General features: G+C 49.0%; 1 protein-coding gene across 1 annotated transcript; it reads right to left on the bottom strand.

Moving 5' to 3' along the window:
- Positions 1 to 385: 385 nt before the first annotated feature.
- Positions 386 to 11,142, bottom strand: LOC102937538 (neuropeptide Y receptor type 2). Its single transcript, XM_007071490.3, has 2 exons — positions 10,813 to 11,142; positions 386 to 2,009 (listed from the first exon to the last, which is right to left on the bottom strand). The coding sequence occupies exon 2, from the start codon at positions 1,962 to 1,964 to the stop codon at positions 801 to 803; it is 1,164 nt and encodes a 387-aa protein (XP_007071552.2). The 5' UTR covers positions 1,965 to 2,009; positions 10,813 to 11,142; the 3' UTR covers positions 386 to 800.
- Between the last annotated feature and the right edge of the window lie 960 nt (positions 11,143 to 12,102).

A 12,102-nucleotide genomic window follows, 5' to 3' on the forward strand; every position in this document is an offset into this window, starting at 1 on the left:
TTGCTTGGTGTCACCACATGGGGTCTCCCTAAATCCTTGCCTAAACTAAGCAGTCATGGAACAAACTATTAATTACACTACTGCTACTACTCAGCCTTTCTAGAAATAGTAGCTCCTGTTAGAGGTAATGCTGGACAAGTGACCCATCTGCAATGGCTGGAAATGTAAAATCATGGGACAGGCTTATGTGCTGCATGACTTTAACTTTCAGCTGCTCAATCCTGCTTGTCCAAGACTGATTCTGAGTTTAACAGCAGCAAGCAGAATCCTAAATGTTACTATTTCTAGGATAAAGTGGGATTCTCCTTGTTTGGAATCATTGTCTAGGGAGGAATTAATAAGGGTCCCGAGGAAGAGATTCAAATAAGAGCACGGACATACCAGATACAAGAATATATTTAATGTGCATCAGTCTCGATAGATTCACATTGGTGGTGGCTCTTATTTCAGTGAATGGAAGCTTTTTCACAACACATAGCAGAAGAGAATCGCCTCATTTTTTAAATGGAAATATCCTTTGTACAACACATGTTTCCGTGCTTACGTACAAACAAACTGCTCTCTGTACTTCTGGACAAGTAAGCACAGAACTCAAAGGACAGAATACTTAACCTGTTTCATAAGACAGAATGGACAGTACACCAGCTTGATTGTTTTGATAGGTACAGTAGGTGCTTCCATTTGGCTACGGTAGCTACAATATTTTCGCAACACAACATTTCCCTCTAAAAGGCATCAGTCCTGGGAGGAACGGTTCAGGGCAATCAGTCTCTGCCCTGTGGATAATGGGTTTCTCATCTCTATACCTCTGTCGGCAGCTGCCCATTGCCAGCAGAGTGCTTGATGCTCCCATTCAGAGTGGTGGCCTTGAAGGTGTAAGACCGGCGTCTAATTGAACCGTCAGGGTAGATACTCTCAGGCTTGTTCTGGCAGCTGAAGAACGTGAGGAACCCATTCCGGTAGTTCTTGTTCATCCACCCATAGAGCAAGGGGTTTACAAATGTGGAGCACATGGCCACCACATGGAAGACAGTGTAAAGGAGTTTGTACTCATGGAAGATGAGCACCAAATCCAGGTCGATGGCAAGCTGGAAGATGTGGAAGGGGAGCCAGCAAACTGCGAATACCACCACCACCATCACTAGCATTTTTGTTGTCTTCTTCCTCCGGCACTGGCTGTCGCTGCTGGAGGTGGGGCTGATATGATTTTTCAGCTTGAACCAGATCCTGATGTAGGCATAGCAGATAATGGCAAGTGGAAGGATGTACTGCAGAAGGAGCATGGAAAGACTATAAATGGTGGCATCTCTGTTATTTCCGGAAGGCCACTTTTCAGAACAGACAGCTATTTTGAGATTGATGGATGGGATTTCCTCATGCCTGTACTCTCTGAAGATGGCCAGCGGGCCAGCCAGGACCGCGCTAGTCAACCATGTAATGGCTATGATCGTGAAACTGAGCCTCTTGGAGATCCTGCTGTCCAAGTGGAAAACAATGCATCTATACCTGTCCAGAGCTATCACAGTTAAGGTGAGGGTAGACACATGGACACTCAAAGCTTGGGCATAAGGGACCAGATGACAAAGAACAGCCCCAAACTTCCACTCATCCAGCAGCGTGTACACCAAGGTGAAAGGCAAACAGAGAGTGTCCACCATGAGGTCTGCCACGGCCAGGTTAGCAATGAAGAAGTTGGTTACAGTCCTCATGGTTTTATATTTCACTATCGTGTAGATCACCAGGGAATTGCCGATGAATCCCAGGAGAATGATTAAGGAGTACGCTGCGATCAATATGACCTGGACCCCAACAATCTTGGTACTGTCCATCATCATGCTGCTGGAACCTTGGAGACCCTGGCTAGGAGTGACAATGCCATTGGAGCGCCAGCCTAGTGGCAGCTTCTCATCCAAGACCAGCTCCTCCATGACCAGGGTGCTGTTGGTTTGCTTCAGCAGCCCCATGTCTGACGTGTCCTTTCAGGAGGCGGGGAGTCTATAACGTCACCTCTGGAAGAGTAAAAGGGAAATAGTAAAAGTGAGACCATTTCAGACAGCAGAGCAGCTTCAAGCACCTCAATTCACAGTGGCATATCCAGGTTGACATTTCAAATGAAGCAGCAGCAGTAACATCCCTTGCCTTTTCCCTACTCCCTGATAAATTTGTGGTTTCCAGACATAGTTACCACGGCCACTCAGAGGGATGTTAATCCCCATTAGACCTTATTTTAAACATACGCTAAAATTCATCCTAACCCACCAAGGAAAGGCCAGTGCCCGTTCCATTTCCCAAATGAATTTTTCAGATTTTATTTATTTAAAAGTGAATGGTTTTTTTAACAAAGCAAACAAACAATCCTTCCACTCGCCATACTGATGCGACAAGACGGAGCTCAGTTTACAGCACCACTTCTGTGCGCCCTGCCTGTTGTGGTCTCTCAGGCCCCTGCTGTGCTTTAGACTAGAGAGAGAAACAATAAAGTACCCAAGCAGGGGCTGGAACCTGTGGCACTGTTTCTCCCAGCCGGTGTCTAAGGGTGGATTGGCACCACCGGTATCATGTATGAGAAACACCAGCGTGGCACACGAGAATGGATGCAATAAAATATTCTAGTTCATTATGCAGCCATCAGCTTCATGTATAACAATAAGTGTCCATGTGATATATCCACCAGGGCTGTGAACTAGCCCTGCACAGGAAAATGAGCATCTGAGTAGTTCTTGCCTTTACCAGCACTGGGTATCTTAGCATTTCAGTGTGAGCATCTGAGCAGGAACAAGCCATCGTTATCAAGTACTAAAGTCAGTGTCTAGGCCAGAATGCAGTTGCATGCAAAAGAGTGAGCATATAAGGCCTTCTCTACAATAGGTAAACTAGAACCTGTAATTCACCTCCTACTCTGAACAGGGTTAGATGGAGCCTTGTCTACACTACCACTTCAACCATTGTTCCCACTGATGCTAGGTCTGAAATCTGCCGCTGAAAATTCAACCTGAGCATTCACTGACATTCTGCAGGAACGTGTGTGAATGTGTGTGCACCGGAGTCGTGGATGGGAATGAATGACTGAGTGTGAACAGGCTCCACCAGTGTTGTGCATGAGTATCCAAGCATGAACAAGCATCTGAGCGTGACACACAAGAACAAGAGTCCCGATGTGAATATGCCCCCCCCTCCCCCCAGCAAGGTGCACGAGTCCAAACATCTCACATGAAAGTGCCTCTGGCAGCATTGTGCATGATGACACAGGGCCAATCCAACTCCATAAGCCAGTGCTGGATTTTGTTGCGATCACAATAAGAGAATGTTGCCACTGCAGGGGTTTTATTCAGCACATACACCGCAGCATAAAATTCAACACAGCTATTAAATCCCCACCAGCCTTTCTCTGTCAGAACCCCTCCAGCTGAGAAGTGACGGAGGCTGAGCAGGGGTCACACTCTCCACCTGCTCAGACCCAAATGGGGGGCCAAGATCCAAGAATAATGCTTGAACAAAGTGCTGGTTAGATCACTTGAGTTGCATAAATAACAACGTCTGCAAATTTGCCGTTCAGCTTTTCTGTTCTGGATCATTTCCAGTTGAGCGAAAGGGTTCTAATGCTGCTCGACTGAGGTAAATGAAATATGGGTCCAAAATAAAGAGTGCACCCTGAGAGGCAGGAGCAGCTGCACAGCATCTTATCGTCCTTCTTTCAAATGAATTGGTCCAAGTTTCACATTTGTTTCTACAGGAACCAGCGAACCGTCTGCTTCTGGGCAGCTCAGCAGATCCTAACCTGACAGCCACAGTTGCAGGGTTCTCAGAACAGTATGTCCCGAGGCATGGATGACTCTGAGTTTTTATGTGAAATGTGCAAGTGGTTTAAGCTAGTTCCTTAAATAAATGGAAGAAAATATTGGCCAGCACGATGGTAAATGAGGCTGCAATTATGTTGTAATGAATAATAAATAGCTGTGTTCATTTATCACTCCTCAGAAACAAGGATCATAGCTCCCCTTGGGAGCGGCTTCAAGAATCTGTTCTGGTGGCTGCAAGGCGATGCTGTTTGGGAAGCCCAGGGAAAGGGGAACAGTCTAATTTAGACTCGTCCCAGCTGTGCTCTGCCTTGTGCGCTCTGTGTTTTTATTGGCATTTACAACTTTGGCATCAGTGGCTCTGCTGGCGGTGCTGGTTTCTATGGCAGAGACGCGAGGGTAACTTCTCCTCTCAGCGCAATCCCATTGCAGTGACAGGTTTCAGTGAGGCTGCACTGGTCTGACCAAGAGGAGGTGATTCTCTGCCTTTGTAGTATTTCTCATCTAGGCAAAAGCAGTGCATTGACAGAGTAATTTCTGCACAGCTACAAGTGAGGGAGAAAGGATGGTCCAGGGGTGAGAACGGTCCCTGGACAAATTACTTAGACTCTCTGTGTTTCAGTTCCTTAGCTGTACAAAGAGAGATCAAAGCACTCTGCTTGGCTCTCAAGGGCGTTGTGAGGCTAATACACTAAAGGCAGTGAGAGGCTCCCATAGTATGGTAATGGGGGCCATATCTAAGGTGGGAGAGGTCAGGAGGAAGGGTAACCCTAGGCAGCAGGGGGGAAAGGTAACACCCCCATTCAGCTGGAGGTGAGGCCGGGAGGAAGGTAATGAGGGTGAGAAGTCAGCGTTGAAGGTAACCTGTGGCTGGGTGGGGTAATGGGAGGGTAACCCCACTTGGCACTGGTTGTGTCTACTAAACCTTCACCAACTAAACCAACACCCACAGGCAGGTTTGTTGGAACTGTTCTCTTCTCCCTGCGGGACCCGTTAACAGCAACAGAGAAAACCCTAGGGCCACCTGCTCATCCCAGACAACTAAGAGAAGCTGGCTTAGCAGCTCGCACCACAGAGGCTTCTGCTCTTGCACCGAATGGAGACATGAGCTGAGCAGGGAGAAGTTGGGCCATAGAGAATGTATTGATCAGTGCACAAAGAAAATGCTGAGAGACACAGTTTGTTGCACGAGCCTCCATGGAAACAAAGCTGCCGATCAATGGGCAGCATGCTGCAGTGGTGACCCAGCCCCACTGCTTCCCTGCGGCCCAGAAAACTCCCTCCAGCCTGCTGCCCTCCTCAGGTAACAGGTGCTGAGCTGAGCCAAAGTCAAACTGCAGTAGGGAAGAGCAGAGTTACAGTTCAAAGGCTGATGCAGAAAACAGAACGAATGATGGGCATGTTTTCATGGCTGACTTTCTCAGCTTCCTCACTGCTGTCTATCTTGCCCCATCTGTAGTCATCTAACTAGCTATCTACCCACAGCCTTGGCATCATCCCTGGTCCCGAACCTTCCCTTTCTCTTTTTCCCACATCAGCTGCCAACTGGCTGCAGAGTTTCCTATTTAAAATCAAGCTATTTTCTTTAGTTGGAGACTGGCGATAAAAACAACCTGGGAACAGCCAGAAACATAATAATCATTAGGGCTGTTTTTGCCTCAACCATAAAAGGTCTTAATGGACTTTTGCTTTTCAAAGGGCAATAATTAAAAACCAATTAAGGAATTTTAGTTAAGAGGCAAAACCGCAATAGGCTCATAGACTCATGGACGTGAAGGCCAGAAGGGACCATAGTGATCATCTAGTCTGACCTCCTGCACATGGCGGGCCACAGAACTTCACCCAGCCACTCCTATAATAGATCCCTAACTTCTGGCTGAGTTACTGAAGTTCTCAAATCATGATTTAAAAACTTCAGATTACAGAGAATCTACCATTGACTCTCATTCAAACCACCAAGTGCCTCAGGCTGCAGAGGATGGTGAAAAAAACCCCACCACTGGGCTGCTCCAAGGCCATTTGGGCTGCTTCTAGGTCGACAGCTCATGCACCGAGGTTCATCCCAATGGGAAATCAAACTGTGGAGTTACAGCCCCCTAAATGCATATTGGAATGTGGGAGTTAGGGTAGCAAGCCACTCACACCCTAGAGTCCCAGCAAAGCTGCCAGGCTAAATGGAGAGATTTCAGGAGCTAGGAACTACTTTTGTGGGAAAGAAGCAGTAGCAGTGCAGACAAGTGGGCTGGCAGAACCAGAAATACTCCCATTGCTGTTCAGTCCTCTCCACTACCGTAAACAACTGGGAGAGTGTTCAACGGCCTTGTGCCTCTGACAGGGAAATTATTTAGATCTGTTCCGCTGCTGAGATGAAACCTACCATCTCTGTCTCTTCAAAGGCAGAGTCATGCTGAGGAAGGTCTGTGGTCTGCAGGGAGCAAGAGGTGACCTCAGGGGTAGAGATATACACCCAGCTGTCTCTGAGAGGAGTGTACCTTTCGACGGGAGAGGCACAGGTCAAGTCTCCTTGGTGGCCCAGGAGGGTCACCTTGCTCAAGGGCCTGAGGATGCCTGATTTTCAGAGGTGCTGAGAACCCACAAATCCCACTGAAGTCACTGGGAACTGCTTGTGCTCAACCTCTTTGGTAATCAGACAACAGTAGCGCCCTGTGCAGCACTGAACACATTGCTGGGGCCGAGTAATAGTCCTGTATGTGGATGCTTCATGGTTCATCCTCTGCTTCAGGGAAGACCTGCCACACTGAGTGTGGCAACTGCAGCCCAAAGGGGAGAGAGGCTACCCCCAGTAAGGAGAACTGGGATGTTGGATGTCTCCACTCCTGGGTGCTACAATCTTCCTCCTGCCCGTATGGGAATGTGGGAGAGTGACACTGTGCACAGTGCAGGCTTTAATGGCTGCACCCCAGTTCTCAAGGCAGGACAGGACCAGACTGAGGATGGGATAGAAGCATGTCTGGTGGACATGCAGCCACAACTGGGAGTTCTGTAGCTTCCAGTTATGCATAGAAACCCCAGCCTAGCATCCATTCAAAGGATCCATCAGGGCTGCAGCCACAGTCCATCCCATCTGAGCAGTGCAGTCTACTTTAGGTTCCTTTTCTCCCAGGGATTAGACCCAGAGTCCACTCCAGTTGGCAATGAAATCCAGTTCCAGAATATTCACATTCTAAATGACCTGGACGGACGGACGGACGGACGACGGACGGACGGACGGACGGACGGACGGACTGCCTGCCTGCCTGCCTGCCCTCACTATCCAGGTCTGCTCACCTGGGAGTGATAGGTGACTCACAAATCGCACTGTCACTGGGTGACTGGCCCCTTTAAGGGGAAATGGGACCAGCCCCACCTGTGCTGTAATTAATTGCATCTCACCCAGAGGGAGTGGGACTAATGGGGTTAGGTGTTAGAATGGCAAACACCTAAGCCTCACACTAAAAAGGCTTAAGCAAGTGCAGTTGGGACTGACTGTGGAGGACAGCAGTTGAGCTGGGTTGTGGCTTGACAGCTGAGATGCAGGAGCAGAGCTAACTCCTGCAGTAGGCCTTTGGAGCAAGAGCGAAGCCTCCAGAGAATCTGGCTTGTGGTTCTGCAAGAGAAGTAGGGAGCTCACGAAGATTGAGAGGCTCAAGCCTGGAGAGGGGTGAAATATCCTTCAGTAGTGTTTAATTTCATTTGTAGTTTTAGTTCATTTTCATTCTACTGAGGAGCTGGAGGAGGTGCCCTGGCACGTGCTGTTCTGCAAAGGAAGTGTGAAATTCTGTCAAGTTCTGTTTGGAAGGACTGTGTTGCCAGCCCTGGGGAAGCCAGGAAAAGGACTCTGAAGAGGCGGACGGGGGGAAGCCAGTTTGCAGCCTTACCAATTACAGCAGGAGGACTTTCCTTGCGTTAGGAGGGGACTGAACTTTAAGTGTGACCTGGCTGAGTAACCCAGAAAAACTCTACTGCAGAACCAGATTGACCACCAAAAGGCAGTTCTGGAGTGGAAAGAATCCCTGCAATGCGGCGTCCTGACCTCCAAGGGTGAGTGTGCCCCCACGACATGCACCCGTACAGCCCCCAGTACTAGCCACCTGGATGGTTTGACTCCTATCTATACATTGTTTCCGTGAGTGTCCAGGCTGTGAACATGCTCCATACAGAGACAGGACAGGAGAAATGGCAGAGGGCATCTCCTGAAAAATGAGACAGTTGGACAGAGTTGGAGACAGAGCGGGAGAGTCTTTCCCTCTGGAGACAGAAAACAAAGCTGGTTAATTCAAAGCCGTGCACAGTGAGATTATGGCGGCTCCAATCAGCAGTTTCTGAGCGTGAGGGGGGCACAGGGAGCGGATGGGAGGGGGATAATGGCAACGGCTATCCTTAGATCAAAGGCCCTCTGCAGTCACGAGCCCGTCACCATTAGGTTTAAAGTGGGAAAGGAAGGGACCTGGAGCCAGACTCTTCTCTCTGCTTCCAATCTTAGAGTAGCTGTTCTGATTAACATTGCACATGGTCTCTTTTTGCTACTGGCATAGGGCATGAGGAATCAAAGGGCTGCTAATAACGTCTGTATTTTCATGTACCTGGTCATGGTCCTGTTGCTGCTATTCCCTCTCTCCCGCTCAGATCCAAACTGGCCTATCAGGTCAAAACAAGAAAAAGTGTTGAGTTAGGGCTTGGACTAGACCAATGCCTAGAAAGGACTAGACCAACTCTCCCTTCCCTACTTCAGACCGACCTCACGGTTACCGCATGAGGTGGGGCAGAAACGCTGGAGTCATTGCCTGAAGCCGGGACCCTGCAAGAGCTGGATCTATCCTTCCTCGTGCAACACCAGGGAGTCATTATGGACCGCACTACAGGGGGACTCTGGGGTCTGAGCCCCTCTCTGCCCTCCAGAAATTATGTAGCAATAACGTTCTAGGTTTCCACTGTCCCTGGTTAGACCTAAGAATTGCCAGACCAGATCAGACACATGATCCATGTAGTCCAGATCCTGTTTCTGAGACTGGCCAGTAGCAGATGGCCTTCAGTGGAAGGAGCTATGACACTTTTCTCTGGCTGAGGGTCTGCCCCAAAGTGTGTGTGTGAGAGAGCAAGAGAGAGACCCTTCCAACCTGCCCACTTTCCACTCTACTCCTCGTTCCCTGCAAAATATCATCTGATCCTGGAGGAGCACAAAGCCCCCATATTGTGTAGAACAGTGATAGGGCTTCCTTGGGAGGGTAGAGATTGCGGGACAGAGAGGAAAATCAAGAGAAGTCAGGCAGCTGGAAATTGAATCATAGAATATCAGGGTTGGAAGGGACCTCAGGAGGTCATCTAGTCCAACTCTCGAAGCCACAGGAATCCAAGAGCACCATCAAGTGGCCACTTCCCCAGCACTCTGGCACCTCCTGTGCTCAGAAACCCAGTGGGCCCAGGTTTGAATCTTAATTGATTCTGAAAACACTGGGGAATGTCACGCCAGCAAGGTGGTAGCATAATCCCTCCTCACTCCATGACTGAGCCCCTGGGTGGAGGAGAGAGGATAAAACAAGGAAGGGACAACAGCACTAAAACCACCCTAACAAATGTAGAGGTCAAGAGTTGGATGACCTAGCGCTGCTCAAGCGATGAAGCATAACTGGGGGGAATAACCCCAGGGGCTCCTGTTTCCGTACGGGAACCTGCAGGTTCCTAGCATGATGTGTTCATACTTTCACGTTAGGGTGCTTCAAAGGAACAGTAGAAGTTTCTGCAGGAAATGGTGCAAGGGAATTGATTGGGGGAGCTCCCAGCTACTTGGCTCAGAAGAGGAGGAGCAATAGGAGGTGACAGCACTAGTTGTAGGAGACATAATTCATCTATACTTCAGCCCTGGTTCTCCCCCCACAGAAAGCACTGGGGAGAATGTTGCAGGAGCGCTGATGGTGGAAGAGCTCACAGCCACTCTAGTCCCAGCAGAAGACCCAACAGGGAGTGATGGAGGAGCACTGGCTGTGGAGAAGCTCACACATACTTCATTCCCAGCGGTTCCCAGCCCTGTGGAGAATGACAACGGAGCTGGTATTCCCCTTACAGACATGAAAGCCTGTAGCAGAAGTGCCTGCAACGTTGCCATGTGGCAGAGATTGGCTGGGCATGGGGAAGCAGATTCCTGACATGCTTTTCTCTGCACCAGCTGTGGGAGGCTGCAGGAGGTAAGAGAAGGGATATGCTGGTTGTGTGCCAGGATCCAGCTGTGGTTTGGGGAGTGTGCGGCCTGATTCTGCTCCAGAAGTGAGATGTAACCACAGCAGATAATGGAGGAGGCGAAGAGAGTCCCTGAAGAGAAAGTTGGAAGGGAGAAACTAGAATCCTACTTCCACCAAACCTGTAGCAGTAACTCAGCTTCTGGTTGGACACATTTGAGGAGCAGACAGCAAAGAGTCTACCCCAGCCCTGGGAGCAGCAACCACTCTTAAAAGCAATATGCAACAAGGGAGGAAAGATGGCAACCCCTGACTTTCATTCTACACCCAGCCTCTCCGGCTTGCTCCTGGTAATGACAGCAGCATACCAGGAGCGTGTTCCTTTGTAAATGACAATGGAAACCAGCATAAAGAGGTTTCTATCAGAAGATTCAGGGAAAGATTTACAGCGGGGAGCAGAATTTCTCAGGCAGCAGCTCGTTCTATCCACACCTGGCGTTCTCTGCTCTGTAGGTTTGCGATTCGTTTCCACAGATGCCCCCAGCCTCCCCACTCCTAACCCCTCTTTCCTCTGAGCATCCTGCTCCCCAGGCTCCCTGCTTCTGCTCAGGAACATTTCAAAACTCCGGTCAGTGTTGCTTGCTGCACGCGTCTTCTTAATTCCATATCTCAGGGCTGCCAGCACCTGAAATCAGTCCCCAGGGTGATGATGCTTAAACTCTGCCATGGACAAAACATACCAAATCTCCACAGTGCACCAAGAATGAGCCCTTCCCAACCCACCTGGCAAATGCAAGAGCATTCTCTGAATTCAGTAATGAAGGCACAGCAAAGCCACATACCTGGAATTACTGTCTCATCGCTGTTTGGGATGGGGATCTGTCCTTTCCGTTCCACTTTCTCTCCACGTGGATCAACCTATAGCAAGCAGGATTAAAGCACTTCTTCTGGAAACTAACTAACTCCTGGAAAACAAAAAAAAAATCATATGGACGACTGTGCTCCTGGAATGTGCTTCATCCCGGAGGAACAGTTTGACATGCCAGCCTGCAGGCACTCAGAGCTTCCTCCAGGAGAGTGACTGACAATCCCTGCCACACAAAGCTGGATGCTCCGTTAGATACTGAATGAGAGAAAGAAGAGAGAGTGTGTGTGTTTTAACAAACAGGAAAGGAAAGGGGGAGGGAGCCTGCTGCTGCTGTTCATACATTGTTCAGCCACTGAGGGGCTTCTTGCAGTGGAAGAGAGGAGAAGAAGCTGAAATGTTCCATCACATCGTCTTCCTATCCCACGGAGAGGTAGTGTGGTCTTGTGGCTAGGACAGTGGCTGAGGAATGAGGTGACCAGGGTTCTGTTCCTGGCTCTGCTCGTGACTTTGGGCAAATCTTATTCCACTCGTTCTGTGCCTGTCTTGCCTATATAGATTGTGAGTGCATTGGGCCTGGAACTGTCTCTTCCTCTGGGTTTGTACAGTACCTAGCAAAATCTATGTGCTTCAGTGGTATAAATAATAATGGTCTGAAATGGCAGTAGCCACATGGCAACTGCTTGTCCCTTTTCAGAAGTTGGAACTAGGAAGCCGAGTGAGCTTTCCATGTGCCTGGTGCTGTCCAAACTGAACGGTCTCTGCCTCCAGGAGCTTACCGTCTAGTGCAGATGTGTCTACGTTAATACGATAATAAGGCATCGCAGTGTGTTGGGGTTGGTGGAGTTACATTTTCTATTCTTTTTTGGAATAAAAAAACCCATAGAGATGTAATTCAAGAAAGAGAGAGGTGATCTATCATGACCGCAAAAGTTCGGTGTTGCTGCAACAACTAGCCTGGCAGAACCATGGGGCATGGCAGAATATCCTGCAGCCAGAATGAGGGAAGTAGCAGAGGGGGCAGAGTTTCCTGTCTTGCTGAAACAACGAAGAGTCCTTGTGGCACCTTAGACACTAACAAATTTATTTGGGCATGAGCTTCATCAGATGCATAGCCCACGAAAGCTTATGCCCAAATAAATCTGTTAGTCGCTAAGGTGCCACAAGGACTCCTCGTTGTTTTTGCTGATACAGACGAACATGGCTACCCCTCTGAAACCTGTCCTGCTGAAAGTCCCACAGGAGGATAGCCAATAGAAAGGAGGCT

The sequence above is a fragment of the Chelonia mydas genome, chromosome 8 (assembly GCF_015237465.2).
Source record: "Chelonia mydas isolate rCheMyd1 chromosome 8, rCheMyd1.pri.v2, whole genome shotgun sequence".
Taxonomy (NCBI): domain Eukaryota; kingdom Metazoa; phylum Chordata; order Testudines; family Cheloniidae; genus Chelonia; species Chelonia mydas.

Bases quoted from the DNA above. Each gene is read 5' to 3' on its own strand.
- LOC102937538 (XM_007071490.3), bottom strand. From the start codon at position 1,964: ATGGGGCTGCTGAAGCAAACCAACAGCACCCTGGTCATGGAGGAGCTG.